Genomic DNA, 20,528 nt, shown 5'->3' with positions numbered 1-20,528 from the left:
GGTGAGATAAGGTTGATCATACTATACTGGCTCCTAGTCGACTTGTATAGTATAAGACCGCACGGCCTTTCGATGTTTCTATCTTCTCTAGTCGAGGCTCAATTGATACGAAAATGACTCTCGCAAAGGTTGCTTTCACCCTGGCCAATTTGGCGGCCGTGGGTTCAGCTGCGAAGAATGTCGCGGATGGGTTTGTTGCTGCACCATACTATCCCGCTCCTTATGGAGGATGGGATGAAGGCTGGGCAGATAGCTATGCTAGAGCTAAGAAGATGGTCGACTCTATGACTTTGGCAGAAAAGACTAATATCACAGCCGGCACCGGTCTCTTTATGGGTAAGAATCATCGCAAGAGAAGAGGAACGCCTGTTAACAGCTACTAGGGTACGATCCTTTATATTTCACACGACTACGTATACTGACATAGCAGGCCTTGCAATGGTAACACCGGATCAGCTCACCGTGTTGGCTTCCCTCAACTCTGTCTCAACGACGCCGCCAATGGTGTTCGACTGGCCGACAACGTAACTGCTTTCCCAGATGGAATCACAGCCGGTGCAACCTTCGACAAGAAGCTCATGTATGAACGCGGTGTGGCAATCGGAAAGGAAGTGCGAGGTAAGGGCGTGAACGTCTGGCTTGGTCCGTCGGTTGGTCCTATCGGACGTAAGCCAAAGGGCGGACGCAACTGGGAGGGCTTTGGAGCAGACCCATCGCTGCAAGGTATTGGCGCGCGAGAGACTATTAAGGGTGTTCAGGAGCAGGGAGTCATTGCTACAGTCAAGCATCTTATTGGAAATGAGCAGGAGATGTATCGACGACAGACAACTGATCTTGTATCACCTGCATACTCGGCAAACATTGGTGAGATTATTCCTCGTCGTTGACTTTACGTGGCTAACCATCATAGATGATCGAACTATGCATGAGCTGTATCTCTGGCCCTTTGCGGAGGCAGTGAAAGTTGGAGTTGGAGCGACGATGACAGCTTATAACCGAGTTAGTTTATCTAACACTTCTTACTCACCATGGCTAACAAGTATAGGTCAACGGTACTATATCCAGCGAGCACTCATATCTCATCAACGCCTTGTTAAAGGAAGAGCTCGGCTTCCAAGGCTTCGTCATGACAGACTGGCTCTCCCAAATCACCGGTGTCCAATCAGCCATTGCGGGAATGGACATGAGCATGCCTGGTGACACCATCATCCCGCTCTTTGGCAATTCTCTATGGATGTACGAGCTAACGCGCTCGGCACTCAATGGCTCCGTTCCCATGTCACGATTGAATGATATGGCTACTCGTATCGTGGCAACCTGGTACCAGTTCGAACAAGACAAGGACTTCCCTTCTGTCAACTTTGACACCAACACCTACAACAGGGTCGGTCCTCTGTATCCAGCAGCATGGCCTAATTCACCCTCGGGAGTTGTCAACCAGTTTGTTCAAGTTCAAGACGACCATGACGAGGTTGCTCGACAAATCGCCCAAGACGCCATCACTCTCCTCAAGAACGACGACAAGCTTCTTCCACTGAGCACCAAGAGCTCACTGAAGGTCTTTGGCACTGGCGCGCAAACCAACCCTGATGGCGCCAATGCCTGTGTCGATCGAAGCTGCAACAAGGGCACATTAGGTCAAGGTTGGGGATCGGGTACGGTTGACTATATGTATCTTGATGACCCCATCGGCGCTATCAAGAAGGCGGCTGGAGACGTGACATTCTACAACACTGACAAGTTCCCATCTGTTCCGAGCCCTTCTGACGACGATGTCGCAATTGTCTTTGTTACTTCTGACGCGGGTGAGAACCAGTACACGGTCGAGGGCAACAATGGTGACCGGAATGCCGACAAATTGAACGTTTGGCATAACGGCGATGCACTCATCAAAGCTGCCGCCGCCAAGTACAAGAATGTTGTCGTTGTCATTCACACTGTCGGGCCAGTCCTCGTCGACCAATGGATTGATCTTCCATCAGTCAAGTCTGTCTTGGTCGCTCATCTTCCAGGACAAGAGGCTGGAAAGTCTCTCACCAACATCTTGTTTGGCGAGGCGTCACCTTGCGGCCACTTACCTTATTCAATCACCAAGAAGGAGGACGATATGCCTGAAAGTGTCACCAAGCTCATCGACTCTGGCTTTATTGATGCACCGCAGGATACTTATAGTGAAGGACTATTTATCGACTACCGCTGGCTCAACAAGGAAAAGATTCAACCTCGCTACGCATTCGGCCATGGACTCAGCTACACCAACTTCACGTACACGAACGCGACCATCAAGAGAGGCATCCAGCTAAGCCAATACCCTCCCAAGCGACCCGCAAAAGGAAAGGTGCTGGACTATTCGCAAGACATTCCAGACTACAAAGAAGCGGTTAAACCCAGCAGCTTTAAAACCATCTGGCGCTACCTATACTCTTGGCTCTCGGAATCCGACGCAAAGTCTGCGGCCGCCAAAGCCGAGACATCGAAATACCCTTACCCAGACGGCTACTCCACCGCGCAGAAGACGGCTCTCCCCAAGGCGGGCGGTGTTTCAGGCGGCAACCCTGCTCTCTGGGACGAAGCTTATACTCTGAGCGTAGTGGTGACTAACGCAGGTTCCAAATTCTCCGGCAAAGCTTCTGTGCAGGCCTACGTGCAATTTCCGAGCGTTGCCGGATACGAGACACCCGTCATCCAGCTGCGCGACTTTGAGAAGACCAAGGTTTTGGAGCCTGGCTCAAGTGAGACGGTGCAATTGACCTTGACCAGGAAGGACCTGAGCGTCTGGGATGTCAAGGCTCAGGACTGGCTTGTCCTTGACGGGGAGTTTAAGATTTGGCTGGGGTCTGCGAGCGATAAATTGGACGTTGTCTGCTTCACAGACGATTTGGGCTGTGAGCACGACGTCAAGGGACCAGTATCATACGATCCGTAGATATCCCGCATCAATCTGAGGAGGAACCGAGGTTGCAGCCGGGGATTGATTAGTCTAGCTCTGATCTGTCAAAAACGCCATGGGCGATCTTCATCTTTTGACCAGGCTGTGCTGCAGCTGAATAGGGGAAAGCTTTACGATTTGACCAATAGCGAATATCCCCTGCACCGAGATTCTGAATTGTGCATCTTCCGCCCACTTGCCGCGATGCTTTTAATGTAAACTCTGCGCACAGTTTCAGGTTGGACAAGAAATCTATTTTAGTGGAATTACCCTGTCGTCATCGCTGTTGAGATAACAAAAATATGGAACTTTTTGAAACGCAGATTTCTCGCGCTTAGGTAACAGAGAGTCCACATCTTGCGAATGCCGTCTTTTGGTTGGGAGTAGATTCAGTGGGATTGTCTCAAATCTGGCTGCTAATTTGCGGATCAAGGAGCTATGTAATGAGAGAGACTAAGCAACTTACCTGCCGATCGGGAGCAAAAGTCAAGATTGAGCCCCTGTGATCAAAAGCGCCACCTCCACTTGTTTATGTGATCGTGTCGTGAAATGGCCCGTAGTGCGGAATTTCTGGTAGACGGCGCCGGAATGGAAATTAAGTGGCGGCTGCCTCCCTCGTTTCTGTTTCTGAGGAGCAAAGGACGTCAGATGCAACGTCGACCCTTGTAGGATTGTCCTCCATTCTCCCGGGATCCTTGGGCCAATCCTCCCCGCCTTAACCGGCGCGTCGGGCTAACTTTTTCACTCTTTTTTTTTTGGGGGGTGAGACGAGAAGAGGGAGGATTAATTCCGCTGACCATTCAGGCTCCCCTCGTGATGAGATCCTCGAGCTAGCAAATCAACGGTCTCTTAGTGCCTCTCGTTAGACCGATCACCAGGGCCAGGGGTACTCTGCTGTGGGGTACGCCATTGGGACCATCTTCTCTTGGGGCGAGAACGTGCAAGTGTTTGCTTGGCCAGTCTCGTTACCCAAAATAAGAATTCTTTGCGCCACGAGCAGGGTCTATACGAACCGACTTGCATTCGATCTGCACGTCGCTTCAGTCATTGATCGATTTCATATGTAATATTGCAGCCTCAAAAGTTGGTTGCAGCAATCCGTAAGCTGCAAAGGTTCCCCCTCACTCACTGTCACTGTCACTGTCACTGCCACTACCACTGTCACTGCAGCGGTGAACTTGGAGAACAGGGGGAGATGTATAAGCACGGCGGCTTAAATCACTCAATCAGTCAGGATCTTTGAGTTTTTCCCATGCACGTGAGCTCTCTTCTCTCTGTCTCACGTCATCTATCCCGCACACGTGTATACGAACTCCTCTGAGCATCGCCAGTCAGTCCCAGTCACAGTCGCAGCCGCAGTCAGATCAGGGCCAGACCCAGACCCAGACCCAGACCCAAGGCAGACCCGGCCCGGGCAGCCCAACCCAACACAACACACTAACCTCCAAGTACCTACCCCAACACAATAAATGACGATGTACTTACACTTGGCCTTTGTGGCTGCATCTTACTGACATCCACTGATTGGTCTCGCTGTTTCAGCTTACAGGGGTCTCACTGCACATACGCACATTAGCCTGCCGCAAGGGACTTACTGTATTCGGGGCTAATGAGGTCAATCTCGTGGTGTGAATTATCGAGATGGCAGTTCCCTCTCTGGCCTCTTGAAACTAAACTTGGTGTACAGCACACACAGCCCAACAGTCAGTCAGTTGAGTTTGCTTCTGATCGTCCAAGCTTCGGCGCCTCAACTGAACGGGCCAATGTAACTTGGAGTTCCCGGCACCCGATGACTTTTTCCGCCTGTGCGTCTTTGTTCAGCCCGTCCCTTCATAAAATGTTCAACTCTGTTTTTTTCTGACCCGTCCTGTCCATGTTTAGTAACGCCCGAACAGACAGAATGGGTGTGCACATTGCATCGGGCTGCATATTGTGCACGTCTACTGCATGTACCTATCTAGGGGCGTCGTAAATAAAAACGAAGTCAATAAATATGCATCGTCTGTCTCCTAGCCCTTTTCTTCTCCCTCTCCAGCCCGCTCGTTCACTCACTCCCTCTCGTTTCTTCTCTCTTTTTGCCACTCCTGGTTTAGGCTTGTGACTGTCGCTTATCTTTCACCCAAGATGAAGTCTTTCTACTCCTTGGCCTTGTGCCTTGGTGCCTTCTTCAATGCAGCCACTGCCATTCCACCAGAGGAGCAGGGACAACAGCCTGGAAAGTTCGCTGCTGCTCCCCCCGTTGGCTCAAACCCCATTGACCGCAAGGGATGGACTGTCAAGTGTTCCAGCCAGGCTTCAAACTTCCCCTGTGGTAGAGCCATCGATGGTGACAAGAACACCTTCTGGCAGACTCCCTATGGCACAACCAACACGCCTCCTCCTCACACCATCACCATTGACATGAAGCAGACTCAGTATGTCAGTGGTCTCCAGATTACACCTCGCCAAGACGGCAACACCCGTAACTGGATTGGTCGACATGAAGTCTACCTTAGCTCTGACGGCACCAACTGGGGAAAGCCCGTTGCCTTTGGAACATACTGGGGAGACAAGTACCCCTGGATCACAAACTTTGAGACTCAGCCTGCTCGCTATCTTCGCTTTGTTGCCCTTTCCAACGTGAACTCCGACTATCCCTGGATTGCTATTGCCGACTTTCAAGTCTACAACGCTCTCAAGTACAATCCTCCTGTTAAGGGTCTTGGAAAATGGGGTCCTACTCTTGACTTCCCCGTCATCCCCGTCGCTGGTGCCGTTGAGCCTGTCTCAGGAAAGGTCGTCATCTGGTCTGCTTACCGATATGATGCTTTCCAAGGCACCACTCCTCGGGGTGGCTTCACTCTCACTTCTATCTGGGACCCCAAGACCAACGTCATCTCCAACCGCAATGTTTCCAACAACCATCACGACATGTTCTGCCCTGGTATTTCCATGGACGGTGAGGGACAGATTGTCGTTACTGGTGGTAACGATGCGAAGAAGACTACCATTCTCATGCCTGATGGCAACTGGGTTCCTGGCCCTGACATGCAGATTGCTCGTGGTTACCAATCATCTGCTACTTGCTCTGACGGCCGTGTTTTCACCATCGGTGGCTCATGGAGCGGTCCCCGTGGCGGCAAGAACGGTGAAATCTACGACCCCAAGGCCAAGACCTGGACCTCCCTTCCCAAGTGCCTCGTCGGCCCTATGCTCACCAAGGACAAGGAGGGTGTCTACAAGTCTGACAACCACGCTTGGCTCTTTGGCTGGAAGAAGAACAGTGTTTTCCAGGCTGGACCCAGCACAGCCATGAACTGGTACTACACCACCAAGGGCACTCAGGGTGACACCAAGGCTGCTGGTACTCGACGAAAGAACGGCAGAATTGATCCTGATTCCATGAACGGCAATGTTGCCATGTTCGATGCCCTTAAGGGCAAGATTCTCACCTTTGGCGGTGCTACCAGCTACCAACAAGCTCCTGCCACTGCTAACGCTCATGTTCTCACCATTGACCAGCCCGGTGCCATCGCCCAGACTGCTCTCGTTGGGAACAACGGGGCTGGTATTCACGCCCGTGTCTTCGCTACCTCTGTCATCCTCCCTGACGGAAACGTCTTCATCACTGGTGGCCAATCTTACTCCAACCCTTTCACCGACACCAACGCTCAGCTCGAGCCCGAGATGTTCATTTCCTCCTCCAACACATTCGCTAAGCAACAATCCAACACCATTCCCCGCACGTATCACAGTATGTCTCTGCTGCTGCCAGATGCTACTGTCTTCAACGGTGGCGGTGGTCTCTGCGGTAGCTGCAAGAGCAACCACTTTGACGCTCAGATCTTCACCCCTCAGTACCTCCTTGATGGCAATGGTAACCTTGCTACCCGCCCCAAGATCACTGCTGTTTCGGCTACTACTGCCAAGGTCGGCAGCACCATCACTGTCACTGCCAACAGCGCCATCAAGAGCGCTTCTCTTATCCGATACGGAACTGCGACACATGTTGTCAACACTGACCAGCGCCGCATTCCTTTGGCCCTGACTGGTGCTGGTACTAACAAGTACTCTTTCAAGATTCCCAATGACTCTGGTATTGCCCTCCCCGGCTACTGGATGCTCTTCGTCCTCAACAACGCTGGTGTTCCTAGCGTTGCTAGCACCATTAAGGTCACTGTCTGACCAAATGTCTACATTGCGATAAAATGATTTTTTTGCGTTTATAATACTAGCGAGGATAGTACAAGTATCCTGATTCATTATGTATATACTTTGATACCAATTGCAGTTGGATATATTGACACAGACGTCACTTTACTATCTAATACAAATCTCTTGCCTCAAGTTTCTGTTTTGGATGACTTCATATGTGACTGCACTTCTCACAATGGCGATGAATCAATTGCCGAGCTGACGCTCATTCTCGTGACTATGACACTAGAGATAGTAGAGCCGTATCCAAATGCCGACAAAGTTTATCTCAAGATCCATGCTAACTTTCGTGATCGGATCACACCGTAATGCGCGTATAGTTACGAGCCCGCAATACGGACCAAGAGAAGTCAATATTGTTTTAGGCCGACGTTTGATCCATAGTGCTGGGATATCCCGACACACCAAGAACACGGGATCCTAAGACATTTATTGATTCAGTGACACTACTCCGTAGTGGCCAGTGAGTTTGCACGAACCCGGGAACCAGGTTCACAATTAGAGTTTTAAGGCTTCACCGGTAAGGGCTGCAGAGATATTGCACATGACGCTGACAGACGACAGAAATAGTTACGTTGCGTGTCAATGTATGTTACCGCCCTGTGGCTCACCCGAATGCAAGCCATGTTCGGCACATACGGGAAAGCACTTCGTTCCTGCAGAGACATGCAGATGGCTTAAGCAGGGTCGGGACGAAGTACGCTCGGACGGTGCGTAAGTTATGCAGCTGACTGTTATTCATAAATGTAGCACAGACGGGAGGACGCTATGTAAGACTGAAGGCCGGCTAGTGGCTCGTGATAGGTGTCATCGGGATGACAGACGTCATGTTAACATTGATGACATAGCTTCTGCACAAGACAGCTCTAAGACATCTGGCACTGAAAACTACTATCCACTGCGGGAAGGGTCCTGTTCGTTGAGTATTATTTCATCATCGCTGCTGACAACTCACAGAGTCGTAGCGTTCATGTCTGACACGAGTGCTCCAACAGCTGGGCTCCAAAGGCAACATAGTAGTAAAGTAGCCGTCAATGTCAGTCTCATACACATGCCACCGAGCTCTGAAGCGCCTACTCAGGCTTCTTCAATCTCGCCTCCAGCATCGCAGTACATCCATAGGCAGATGGGTAAATCTTGACCAGCTCTAGACCGGCAGCTTCAAAGATCTCTTCGAAGTCTGCCTTCTTCTTCTCCTGGCCAGTCATGGCGAGGAGCGCAAAATCAAGCCAGTACAGATCTCTGAACTTGTCTTCTTCGACCATGTCGGGAATAAGCTGGTCGCATATGATCAGCCGGGAATCGGGCCCCATGGCTGATGCGGTGTTCTTAACGAATTCGATACAGACTGGCGTATAGAAGTCATGAAGGAAGCGGCGCATAAAGTAGATGCGGGCGTCTGCGACAAGTCAGTCATTGATATGAATCAGAGGCGTGGTTACACGTGGTTACAGTATGTTTGCCGACTCTGGGCAGTCACTTACTCTTGACAGGCTGCGGAGTAAAGGCATCGTAAGTCATAAGTTCAAAGTCTGGATAATGCTTGGGATCCATCGAGTCAATGACACCAGGGAGGTCCTGTAGGATATACTTTGCGTCAAAGGCATCGCCAATGTCCTTGCGGATGGCGATACACGACTGACCACGGCCGGCACCGATATCCACCAAGAAAGGTCGTTCAGGATCCTGAGCGACTTCGTCCTTGAGCGATGCAAAGGGAAACATGCCAACGACAGGCATCAATTCATCAACGGCAACCATGTTTGCATTCCAAAGCTCACGTCGCTCAGGATCAGGGTCCATCTCTAGCAGCTCATAGTATGACTTTCCGAGATGCTCCTTACCCACTGAGTACACGGCAGGGGATTTTCTGAGATCAAAGACATCTTCAGGGTTGTGAGACTCGAGGTACTCGGGTAGATGCATCCAGGCACGACTAAACTCCAACACAATCATGAAAAACGAACCTAAACCCCTCGGGTTCAAGATCCGGGAAAGGTCATTGTGAGCGTACGTATCAGGCGCAGTCTCAACAAAAACACCATGACTAACAGCCACACGGTAAATGCGCTGAATCACAGTAGTAGCCACATTGGTAATGCGAGCCAATTCCTCAGCGGCGATGGGACTTCCATCTTCGGGCATGGCATGGTACGCCCGGATTCCAAGAATGGTATGGAAAGCGCATCCGAGACTAAATTGCTCCATTAGGTGTGTCATCTGATCCATGGGATCTTGGAAAGCTGAACGAACTACTTCCGTCTGCTTGAGGACATTTTGGTGGCTGATGGGATCATCCTCGTATGATTCGAGCTGGGCGACTAGTTTTTTTGCCTCCTCGAGGGCTTTTTCAGCTTTGGGATGGACCATTGTCAATGTCTGAAATTTTAGAGATGTCGAGATGTGGCTTGAAGGATTCAACTGCTGGGTCTGGATTTGCGAAGATGGCAACTGTCACCGCATGTTCCGTAGACCATGTGAATAGTATATTCACTTAAGAGTGCTCCGGGCGGGGCACCACCAACAGCCAAGCAAGGACTCAGATCATATCAGTCCATGAGCGTTCACTTCCTTACAAGACAGGTTAGTAGGTGGGTATACATCCAGCCGAGGTTCTGTAATCCCGGGTAAAGTGCCTCAATCATGCAGATCACGACCCAATCAGAATATTATATCCGTGATAAACTGGAGTTTGAACTGCGGCACGGCCCAAGTGACGGGAGCTTGGTCCGGTGGCATTTATCGCAGTATCGAGGATGTTTATCACTATTGCGAGTTTGTTTCGATAATTGCTCAACATCTCCCTTTGACCGTGTCCACTCTGCCTGATTCTGATACACAAACGATTGTGATACTGACAGTGTCGCAATGTCGTCTCCTCGTGCTCCCGAAGAAGAGGTTATACAGCCTGACGCTGTAAGTTTATTCCCTGTAGGGCTGAAATAGGACTAAACGGATTTGTCTAGGCTTTGCAGAATGTCACTGACGATGAGGTTAGTGGGCATATTGATGCAACTCATCCAAAAGGCTCCATTTGCTAACCAATGATGGGACACAGGCTTACGATAATGAGAGTGAGCGGTCGTCTTTGACATCTCTGACATCGTCTATTCTGCATGGAAAGGTCGAGGGCGGGAGAACCTACGCCGTGTATGGAAAAGAGGGCAAGTCTCCCAGAGTACATCACATGGCCAGTGCTAACAGATCTCAGAGTATGGGTTACCCATGGATGAGGCTGAGCTTGATCGCATCGATATGTGCCACGCTAAATACTGCGCGTTGATTGGAAAGAACCGTTATTTGGCGCCTCTGGAGAAGCCTCAGAGAATTCTAGATCTCGGCTGCGGTACAGGTTCGTGACGCCTCATTTCTTGGATGTGACAGCAGCGTATCGATGGGGAATTCCTTGCTGATAATCTCGATAAAAGGGATATGGTCGATCGAAATGGCAGAAGAGTTTCCATCTGCAGAGGTGAGTACAGGATCTTGCTGCCGTGGTTACATCGGGTGAGCAGTGACTGATAAGCTCCCAGGTCATTGGGACAGACGTTGCGCCGACGCAACCTGACTGGTAAGTGATCGATGCGAGCACAACTGTGAGACTTTCTAAAACCGATATCGGAAAGGGTACCACCAAATTGTCACTTTGAGGTCGACGATATTGAAAGAGAATGGACATGGAAAGAAGATAGCTTTGACTTCGTTTATGCCCGAGATCTTCTGCTAGCGATTCGAGATTGGCCAGCTCTGATTGACCAAACATACACGTGAGCCTTAACTCTGCTCGTATGAGATATCGATACTAATTCCACCAGACATCTTCGAGGAGGCGGCTGGGTCGAGTTCCAAGCCATCGTCGGCGTTCTCGGCTGCGACGACGACTCCATCCCCGAAGACAGCTACCTCCGCAAATTCTCGACAATGATGGAGCAGGGCTCCGCGAAATTCGGTGCCAGTTTGACTGATCCAATGCGATGGAAGGGCTGGTTTGAAGAACGCGGGTACCAGAATGTCACAGAGCGAGTTTTCAAGCTTCCTTTCAACCCGTGGCCTAAGGATCCGCGTATGAAGCTCCTGGGGGCTTGGGAGATGGAGAATCTGCTAAGTGGTCTGGAAGCCATGGTTACGAGGATGTTTCAGAAAGGTCTTGGATGGACGGATGCTGAAGTCACCGTCTTCCTTGCATTTTTGAGAAAGGAAATTAAGAATCCTAGGATGCATGGGTACTGGCCTTAGTAAGTTTACCCTGGGAGTCTTCACTTACACTGAGGGAGAAACTTGGTTCTCTTAATCGTTCTAACATCTCTACAGCTACGTTGTTTACGCTCAGAAGCCAAAAGAGGACTCATAACAGCAGGGCCAACGCTTCTGTCTACCTTACAAATAGAGATGTCGTGTGTTTGAAGATAAAGTATCAGCAAGCGAACCATCAATACTATATCTTTTACCAGAAACTCCATTCAATCATTAGTATTCTGTTTCTGACTCTTGATTACCCTGTAGATCGGGTTTGTGATGTCTTGCGAGTCAGGGTCACATTGACGCTTAGACCTTTCCCCTGTTCCTCGCGTGGCGATCAGGGGGTAAGTAGAATTAGACCACTACCTCACGGGGCTATCTTTCTAGATTTTTTTCGAAGAATTCTCTCTAAATCTCCTTTATTCTACTTGGCAATAGATTGCTTGAAGCTAGGGGAAGATTCCGTGACCATGCAGACCCATGCTTAGGTTTGATTGATGCCTTATCCAGCTCTAGCATAATCCTCTTGCTTTAAGGCGTCATTCGTTACCTAGCAGAGGTATAGTGAAGGGTCTCAGATTTATGCGTTTTGCTTACATAGGAACACCAATGTGAATGCCAGAGATCACTCAAGATTCCCGTGACATATAGATCATGCGTCTACCTTGACAATCTCTGACAGGTGGACATCACTTCACTAGCATGACTCAATCTGGCAACGTGATGAGCCGCACGGTTATACGCCAACGCACACAATTCCCAGACTCCACAGTAATCTATTATGCTTATCCAATACCGTCCGTCATACTGGATGAACCTCCTTCGGACACCAACCGAGTCATTGAAGGCCGTCCCGGTACCAAGGAAAAGTAGGTTCGACGAAATGAAAACGAGATGGAAATGAGCGAAGTTTCGTTATCTATTGCGATATTCCTCAGCACGGGGCGCTTCTGTTATGGGCGCTCGAATGTGTCCTCAAGATACGGGTGTAATTTAATGAAACTGACGGTGGATCGGCGTTGCATTGGCGAGAGTGCTATCCCGACGATCCCGCATCACAACATTCTCATGGAGACACCTATCATGCGAAGAGAACACCAGTACATAGTCTGAGAGTATTAGGTATCGTTTGAAGCCTTTAAGACTCTCCATTCGTTGGGATTTTAAGAGGATTGCCTGGAAGCTGAGTCACAGCCTTACAGGTCACAGAAGAAGCTATCTCCAACTACTCATGCCCCCTGCAACGCGACCTGGCCGATGATACGCCAGAGTGCCATCAACGTCATTGTGCTAGTGACAAAAAGCGACGATCTCTGGCGGAATCCAACGTTTTGTTTATTGCGATCGACTCGGCAGTTGGCGATGTTTCATCGCTCCACAATCGCGTGTTTCAACACCAACCATCAAGCCAAACAGAGCAGCGATGAACCATTCCCCCAGTCCATCCCAACTGTCGGTTTCATCCGATGTGCAAAAACGTCTTGAAGATCTAACTCTCGCTTATGCCGTGTAGTATCGTCTCCTATCTAGGGTCCCATCATCTATGTCTTGCTCAGGATGTATATAAGAAACTCCAAAAGTCAATCGGTTTGGAACATTCACCCAACCATCCACTCTCACTTCTTAACCCAGTCACTCTCTTTTTCAAAGCAACATCTCACCAAGTCACTCTTTACCTACTTTACGCTTTTATTCATCATGAAGTTCAGCCTTTTCTCCCTCGCTGCTCTGGCCGCTTCGGCCATGGCTGCTCCTGCTGCTCAGGTTGCTGCTCGCCAGGTCCCATCTGTCCCAGTTGCCAACGGTGCTGTCAGCCAGGTTGAGAGCATCGCTACCTCCCAGACCGTCACCAAGACAGTTACCAAGAAGATCACTGCTGTCAGCGTTTCCAACACTGGCGGTGTTGTCAAGGTTCTCACCATTGCTGTTGACCAGGTCAAGAGCCAGACCACCACCATCAGTAAGTTAATCAAATGTAGAGTTCAGGTTTCCATGAACGCTAACAACAGCTTCAGAGGAGGTCATCACCAAGGTCAAGTCCAACGCCATCTCCAAGACTGCCGCCATCAAGGTCGTTACTGCCGAAGTCCACTCCCTCAACGAGCTCCTCACCGCCGTTGTCAACCAGCTCAAGGATGTCGTCAGCATCAAGATCAACATCCCCGACGTCAAGGTCATTCTCGGCCTCGTTATCCAGCTTCTTAACGAGCTTGTCGGTGTCGCCAAGGAGGTTCTGGGCATGTTTGGCCTCGACAACGTTATTGGCAGCGCTTTCGAGCTCCTCTTCCAGACCGTCGCCACTCTCCTCGGCCTCGTCACCCAGCTCATCGGCGACATCGTTCCCGGTCTCGTCGACATCCTCTCCAACATCCTCAACACCCTTTCGGGCACTCCTCTTGGACCCATCATCCAGCCCGTCTCCAACATCTTCGATGGCCTCACTGGCTACCTCACCCAGGGCACTGCTTAAGCGACACGTTCAAGATATGAGACCAGGGTATGCCGGATATGCCCCTTAGAGGACAAGACAAGCATAGAGGGAGTTTAGACAGTGGATCTGGTTCAAATCATGCATAATCTTAGTTAATTCAATGCTGTATATTAATTCATACGACCTCTTTGCCAAAGGAATGTCCATAACTCCGTCTCATGCTGCCATTACCCTCTCGTCCATTAATTAGTCCATTATCATGTCGCGCCCATGAAGGCATCATTATATCCCATCATTTATGTACTCTCAGTTGCAAACAGTCTTGTAGCTACTGAAGTGAGAAGAAGTCTCCCGACACTGGTCATCCTTGACAGTCTTCTGTCCCCGCTTGCAGTTGCTGTCTGTGAAGAGAAGAACTATGCACATGTCAGCAAGTCTTCATGAACTCAGGAGCGAATAAGTTCTTACGCTTGCAGCCCTTGGCATGCTCATACTGGCTCACAGACTTGACCTTGTCGCTGAACTTGAAGCATTCATTGAGCTCATCACGATGCGTGGTCAGTTCGCCGAGATTTCCGTTGTTGCTGTCACCTCCGCAGTCCTCAGAGCTCCAAATGCGGGCAGAAATGACGTTGAAGGGAAGATCGCCAGAGGCAGGCTCAGCAGCAACGCCCATGGCGAGAGCAACAGTAGCGATGATGGTAGCGAAATGCATTTTGGTGGTTGGAATGTGAAGATGCGAATGTCAGCTAACTCAGTGTTGTTGTGCGGGGTGGGTGATTGATTGATGGCTGTTGAGTGATGATGAGAGTTTGGTCTATTGCGGGAATGGAGTTGACCTTAAATACAATTGAGATACTCAACGCAGCTTTACATTCTGCTAAGGCAATAATGAGCTAAGAGAGAAGATCACTACGTCAAGTCTGTGGCTGTAAGTGTCTGATGCTTCAGGAAGTACAGCTGAAAATTGAAGCCCGATACAGAACCAGCCGCGATACGAGCTGCACTGTCAGCGCTAGCAATACAGCAGTGTGAGCCCACTACAGCTCGTATCTTTTCCAGCACACGGCCAAAACCGATCCGGCAAACACTTTTCCCAATCATTTTTGCAGAGAATTAACTACGCTGCTATCAGAGTCGATCAGTGGAACTTGAGAAATATGCAGCAGGTATCATGTGCCGGGAATGGACTGTGCCGTGTCAACGCACCATGGCCCTATTGGGATGATCCATGTGATGCTGGTGATGTCAAATACGAGCATTGACTGTAACCCTCTCGATGATCTCTCTCACTTCAACAACAACACAGCAAGGCGATGCAAATCTCGTGTAAGTATCAGAGCCTCAGAATCAGCATTTGGATCCTATCCTATGCTTACTCAATTTATTACGCGGCCATGTCCATGCCTCCCGATTGATCGCCTCCAAGCGTCGATACCTAAATTTAGTAGACACGGCTAAAAGCTCCGACCCCACGTCGAGATGAGTTTACATCATCGTCCCCCGCATTTCCCGCCGATAATCCGGTTATGATGGAATCTCACGATACTCATGATGCGGGAGCCGCCCGGTTCATCCGCTGATTCTGCTTCCACGCGTCACATCGTCAAACACGACGTATATGCAATGCAATATGAACCAAAGTTCTCGAAAGTTGGTCACGCTTCTCTTCGGGTATCACAAATCTTGGCTGCCTTGATCCATAAGCTTCTGGAACTTCGCTTATTCATATAATCATGTTTGGATAAGCATACGAGCTAGACCTTTTGCTGTTTTATTTTTAACCTTACTATTTTGTTGAAGACGGGTTCACCACATCCTCCGTCCACTCCGTCTTGAAAGAATACATGTCTCGTTGCTGGCAGGGTTATCAGGTGGCACAGACAAGGGCGGCCGATGAAGGGCGGCCGATGATGCACTAGCGGTATGCAGTTATCACGCTTTTTCTGGGAACAGGCCATTTTAATACATGATATATAGTGATACAAACGTCTTACAACCTTATCCTCATCCTCACCGTCTTCTGCAGCAGCACCAGGCCAAGCACTTTATGCGTTGGGGAGAGCGACCTTGAAAGCGGGCATGTTAGGTTTGCACCTCGTACCAACGTCTGGAAGGGTACCATCAACAAAGTAAGCAGCAATAGCCTCAAGTGTACAGTTAGAAGCATGCGATGTGACTCCGTGCTGTAAAGTGTCAGCTAAAGTTCTATCAGAACGATGGAAGTAGACTTACCCCAACTCCCTCGTTGATCAATAGTCGACTCTCTCTAAATCGAGAAGACACCTGCCAAGCATGGTTGAGGGAAGTGATGGGATCGTTTGCGTTGTTGACTACGAGGACTGGGAAGCTTGTGTTGACGTTTCGAAGCGTGTTGGTATCAACGCCCTCAGCAGCGTCGAACTTCCAAGCACCGCAGGCGATATAGTCAGCGGCGATGGCATCTCCGAAGGAGCTCCCAGCGAGATGCGCCTGGTACATAGAGTACAGGTCCTCGGGGTTGCTGACACGGAACGAAGACTCGGAGCAAGCAATACCCTGGAATGCGTTGGTACCAAGGTTCCACTCAGATGTGTCCTCTTTGTAGATGCTGAGAGCCTTCTTGTAGTCTCCCTCGAAAGCGTAAGACAGAATCTCTACCACTGAGGGATAGTTGAAAGGGCTTGACAGAAAGTTCATAATGCCGTACTTCAGCTGCTTCAACATAGAGTTGCCAGCGTAGGGATAGTCTTTGGGTGAAAGACCATCAGGTAGAGTCTTCAGGTCCTTCAACTTCTGGAAGGTCTCGACCGTAGCATCTCTCAAATCCTCAACAGTAGTGCTGCTACCAGAGTAGTTGGCCAGCTTGCAATATTTGGTACCGAGCTCAACGCACTCAGTGAACAGATGCACAAGCGACTTCTCAGCGTCGTGAGGGCCACCAACACCAGTTGACGTGAGATACGCATCAGCCAAAGAGTTCGAGTCAAGAAGAAGACGGCCAATGCGATCAGGAAACATCGCAGCTGCGACCTGACCAAGAATAGTGCCATAGGAAATGCCCCAGAAGCGAAGCTTGCCATCTTCACCGAGAGCATCGACAATCTTCATCATGTCGCGAGCAGTAAAGGCAGTACTGAGAAAGCGGCCGTGTTCCTGCTGGGTTTCGTAGCAGGACTCAGCAATAGCTTGCATAGTCTGCCAGCCCTCGTTCTTTACATATTCCCAGAGATCTGCTTGAGGCAGTGGTTCCAGGCTGCGACGGGTGAGTTCAGCAGAAGCATTCTTGCCGCAGGCAAAAGGGATGGTTCGTCCAACGCCTCTGCGTAGAGTTAGTGTAGCTCATTTCAGGAGACAGGGAAAACATACCGAGGGTCAAATGAGATGATGTTGTGATGGCCGCCCATAATGCTAGCAACCGTGTCAGTAAGTCTTGATAATGTGCTAGAGGCTACTCACTCGCGGAAGTCCTGTCCGAGATAAGCGAGGGTCTCGATGCCAGAAATCCCCGGACCGCCGGGGTTCCAGAGAACGCTGCCCTTGAAAGGCTCCTTTGTGGCATTATAGCGGATCAATTGAAGCTCAACTGTCTTATCGGAATTTTTATCTGTATAATCCAGAGGAACCTTAATAGTCGCACAATCACCAGCCTTCAGCAGCTCTTTTGCCGCATCAGGAAGATCGAGATTGCAAGGCTCCCACTTCAGCGATGATTCTGCACGGGCGACCAGCGAATCAGCACCATTTGTCGCGGCTGCAAGACGCGACGCGCCGAGGAGGAGAGGGCCAAGAAGAGACTTCATCTTTGCTCCGACGCGTTTCGAGTGTTTGACATGAGCAGTTTGAGCAAAGCCCATGAGTTCGCAGGACACGGATGGGAAATCTCGGTGCGATATAAAGTGATGTGAAGTGGAGGCAGCAGGGGTACAGATCCCAGCGGACGGAGACGGAGACGGAGGCGGAAGCGTCCGTCGATCATGATCCTTGAGATTTAATTTAACGATTGATCCTTTTGATAATCAATCAGCTTTTGTCGTGTCATCATCGGGCGACACCGCAACCAGGCCTTGTTTATGCTGTGCAACGTTGATGGGTTCGATTCAACGCAGCGCCACTGACGAGTGATGACTGTAGACGTAGAAAGACAATAGAAAGAAGCAGACGTGGGTGGTCTGTTGAGACACTCACGAACCAACAACGACTGTCTGTTAGTTCAATCTGATAAGCACATCGTTCACGTTCACGCGCTAGGGGGGGTCTGCTAATCTCCCGAGGCCGTCAGCCGAGAAAATTGAAGCGAAAGGATCTCTTGGCGTAAGCAAGGCCCCAGCGACCTATCCATTCAGCACGTTCAATTGCCATGTTGTGTACACAAAAGAATGACAAATGCCGCGGTCTTTTGCTAATTGTCATGCGGTGATATCAGCTCCAGTAAGCAGACTGTTAGCTTGACGGTAGCCAGGGAGTAGGGACCAAGAGCCTCGAAGCGATCACCAGGGGACAGCTACTTGAGCGACCATGTCTGAACAGCACGCAAAAACTGCACAGCGTCAGAGTAGGCGCATGCGAAGTGCTAAAACAAGCAAAAGGCAAAAAGAATGCGGTTTGTGTGGATCGAACACACGACCTTCAGATATCGGTTGATATTGATTGAAGTTTTTACTTCAGTCTGACGCTCTCCCAACTGAGCTAAACCCGCTGACTAATAGTTGGTGATACTCGAGACTCAAATCTAGAGCCATGTTTGTAACATGCTGCGCAGACAGTCAATAATGTTTCTTCATGTTGTATGGCAACATGTTTATACAGTGTTCTTATTGATGAACCTTTATCCTTTGGCGAAATGGACGTGTGACTCAACGATGTAGTAAGTATGAGTAAGACGGCCTATCAGGAAAACTGAATTCATAGTCGCTCTATTTATTGCTTGGCCTAATCTCTATCCATATGTTCAACTATTGCCCACACGCACTCATAGCTCGAGCATATAAAGCATTTATACTAGAGATTCATGATTCGGCGTTTTGATAACATGGCAGTCGCAGGTTCACGTAGAAGGTGACCCGCTTTGCGAGTGGTGTGACCGTTCAAGCCTCCCATGGCTACACCTCAAAGTACAGATCATAATGGTTTCTGCATCCCGGATTGAAGCCAGCATTACATCCAGGACACCGGTTACCACTCCAGAGATACTCTGCAATTGTCAGTTCCAGGTGACAGTTGCCGCACAGGACGGCCAACTCATGCTGTTCTGCCTTGGGCCAGACTTGATTGGGATGCTCTGCTAACTCTTCATGGCAGCTGATACAGCCGTAGTACTCCATGCAGCATTTGTGCCGGATGGCAATAATATCGAGATCTGAAGACCAATGTTGACATTGAAGTTTTGGACTGATATTCACTCCATGGACAATCGGTGATGCTTGCGCCTGGGATATTATCGGTTCGTGCTGCGGCATTTAATGCGACCGATGAATCCTGCGAAAATTGATGATGTAGAGGCCAACGAAAAGAAGAGGGTCGTGCAAAATATAGTGTTTCGTTCAAGCGATTGTCATGTATTGAGTGCCGGAGAGCTGAAGTCAGACGGACAGTACAAGATTGCAAGTCTCTTGAGAAAATACTGTTGGTGTTTAGGGGCTGTTAGTAGAGCGCGATAAGAACCGATATAATTGTGGCGGTAAATATAAAAAACTATTATAATCTAAAATAGCTAAAAGAACTAACTTTCTTAAAAGAAAATATAATTTACTTAGCTATAAGAAATATTAAAATATTTTAATTAATATATAAATTAAACTATTTTTTTTTTTTTTTTTTTTAATTGCTATTAGCCTTATTCAGGGCTATTAAGCTTTTAACTTTTCATATAATAGCTTAAATAGTAAGGCCCCTATAGTAGGCCAGAATCACAGAGCTCAAAATCAGTTAAGGTTTATCTGCCTTAAGTGGCGCAACTGCTGCCTTAACCAAGCAGCATAAGTACCGCCTGCAGGTCCCTCGGCAGCTGTGTCGACCTTCTTCCTTCACTTTGAAGGAAGAAGGTTGACTTTTATGTAAGTTAGTTGGCGAAAGCCAAATTGACCTCCATCAATTGAATACACGTGCCTAGGCACATGACCAATCGCCCTTACGTCTGAACTGCAGATAAAGTGAAATCAATAATAAAATAGTAGTTAAACTGGGGATAAATTAAACTATAAGTTTATTAAATTTTATAAAATATTATAAAAAATCTTAAAAAATAAATATAAATTAAGTCTTTTTAAAAAAAAGTTAGGCTTTATTTAATATTTAATATTTTATTATTTAATTTAATAGTAAATATAATAAAAGTTAAAATAAATTATAAATTATAAAAATCTTAAAATTAAAGATTTATAAAATAAAGTAATTAAAAATACTTATAAAATTAATAATAAAAGAAAATACTTAATAAAATAATAAAAATATTTAAAAAGTAAAAATATTTAAAAAGTAAAAATATATATAAGTTATTAAAATACTTTATTAAAGCTTAATAACTTTTAATAAGGTTTTATTAATATTAAAATAAAAAATATTAATATTAAATAAAAGAATTAAATTTAAAAGATCTTATATATTTAGCTTTAAAAATATAACTTAATAAAATATAAGAAAAAATTTAATTTTAATTAATATATATTAAATAAAACTTAACTTATTAACTATTAATAATACTTTTTAATATTAATTAAGTTTAAAATATATTAATTTACTATTTAAAAATATAAT

General features: G+C 48.1%; 8 protein-coding genes and 1 non-coding gene across 9 annotated transcripts; 5 read left to right on the top strand and 4 right to left on the bottom strand.

The window, feature by feature from the left end:
* Positions 1-113: 113 nt before the first annotated feature.
* Positions 114-2,926, top strand: J7337_012424 (uncharacterized protein; the record flags this gene model as incomplete). Its single annotated transcript, XM_044829946.1, has 4 exons — positions 114-336; positions 457-864; positions 911-999; positions 1,046-2,926. The coding sequence occupies 4 exons, from the start codon at positions 114-116 to the stop codon at positions 2,924-2,926; spliced, it is 2,601 nt and encodes an 866-aa protein (XP_044674862.1).
* Positions 2,927-5,053: 2,127 nt separating this feature from the next.
* Positions 5,054-7,093, top strand: J7337_012423 (uncharacterized protein; the record flags this gene model as incomplete). Its single annotated transcript, XM_044829945.1, has 1 exon — positions 5,054-7,093. The coding sequence occupies one exon, from the start codon at positions 5,054-5,056 to the stop codon at positions 7,091-7,093; it is 2,040 nt and encodes a 679-aa protein (XP_044674861.1).
* Positions 7,094-8,196: 1,103 nt separating this feature from the next.
* J7337_012422 (uncharacterized protein) lies at positions 8,197-9,493 on the bottom strand (the record flags this gene model as incomplete). Its single annotated transcript, XM_044829944.1, has 2 exons — positions 8,197-8,522; positions 8,608-9,493. The coding sequence occupies 2 exons, from the start codon at positions 9,491-9,493 to the stop codon at positions 8,197-8,199; spliced, it is 1,212 nt and encodes a 403-aa protein (XP_044674860.1).
* Positions 9,494-9,991: 498 nt separating this feature from the next.
* Positions 9,992-10,483, top strand: J7337_012421 (uncharacterized protein; the record flags this gene model as incomplete). Its single annotated transcript, XM_044829943.1, has 4 exons — positions 9,992-10,039; positions 10,090-10,116; positions 10,182-10,301; positions 10,328-10,483. The coding sequence occupies 4 exons, from the start codon at positions 9,992-9,994 to the stop codon at positions 10,481-10,483; spliced, it is 351 nt and encodes a 116-aa protein (XP_044674859.1).
* An 85-nt stretch (positions 10,484-10,568) lies between these two features.
* On the top strand, positions 10,569-11,474 carry J7337_012420 (uncharacterized protein; the record flags this gene model as incomplete). The annotated part of the gene is made up of 5 exons (XM_044829942.1): positions 10,569-10,595; positions 10,657-10,694; positions 10,750-10,890; positions 10,939-11,358; positions 11,435-11,474. The coding sequence occupies 5 exons, from the start codon at positions 10,569-10,571 to the stop codon at positions 11,472-11,474; spliced, it is 666 nt and encodes a 221-aa protein (XP_044674858.1).
* A 1,586-nt stretch (positions 11,475-13,060) lies between these two features.
* Positions 13,061-13,832, top strand: J7337_012419 (uncharacterized protein; the record flags this gene model as incomplete). Its single annotated transcript, XM_044829941.1, has 2 exons — positions 13,061-13,322; positions 13,378-13,832. The coding sequence occupies 2 exons, from the start codon at positions 13,061-13,063 to the stop codon at positions 13,830-13,832; spliced, it is 717 nt and encodes a 238-aa protein (XP_044674857.1).
* Positions 13,833-14,099: 267 nt separating this feature from the next.
* J7337_012418 (uncharacterized protein) lies at positions 14,100-14,508 on the bottom strand (the record flags this gene model as incomplete). Its single annotated transcript, XM_044829940.1, has 2 exons — positions 14,100-14,209; positions 14,262-14,508. 2 exons carry the CDS (start codon positions 14,506-14,508, stop codon positions 14,100-14,102), a joined length of 357 nt encoding a protein of 118 aa, XP_044674856.1.
* A 1,333-nt stretch (positions 14,509-15,841) lies between these two features.
* Positions 15,842-17,575, bottom strand: J7337_012417 (uncharacterized protein; the record flags this gene model as incomplete). Its single annotated transcript, XM_044829939.1, has 4 exons — positions 15,842-15,979; positions 16,029-17,094; positions 17,142-17,183; positions 17,232-17,575. 4 exons carry the CDS (start codon positions 17,573-17,575, stop codon positions 15,842-15,844), a joined length of 1,590 nt encoding a protein of 529 aa, XP_044674855.1.
* Positions 17,576-18,371: 796 nt separating this feature from the next.
* J7337_012416 lies at positions 18,372-18,471 on the bottom strand. The gene has a single exon. It is a non-coding gene; the product is annotated as a tRNA-Phe (tRNA).
* Positions 18,472-20,528: the final 2,057 nt, after the last annotated feature.

Source organism: Fusarium musae, chromosome 10 (assembly GCF_019915245.1).
Source record: "Fusarium musae strain F31 chromosome 10, whole genome shotgun sequence".
NCBI lineage: Eukaryota > Fungi > Ascomycota > Sordariomycetes > Hypocreales > Nectriaceae > Fusarium > Fusarium musae.
Note: the sequence above shows the minus strand (reverse complement) of the source record. Positions and strands in the feature narration are given on the sequence as shown.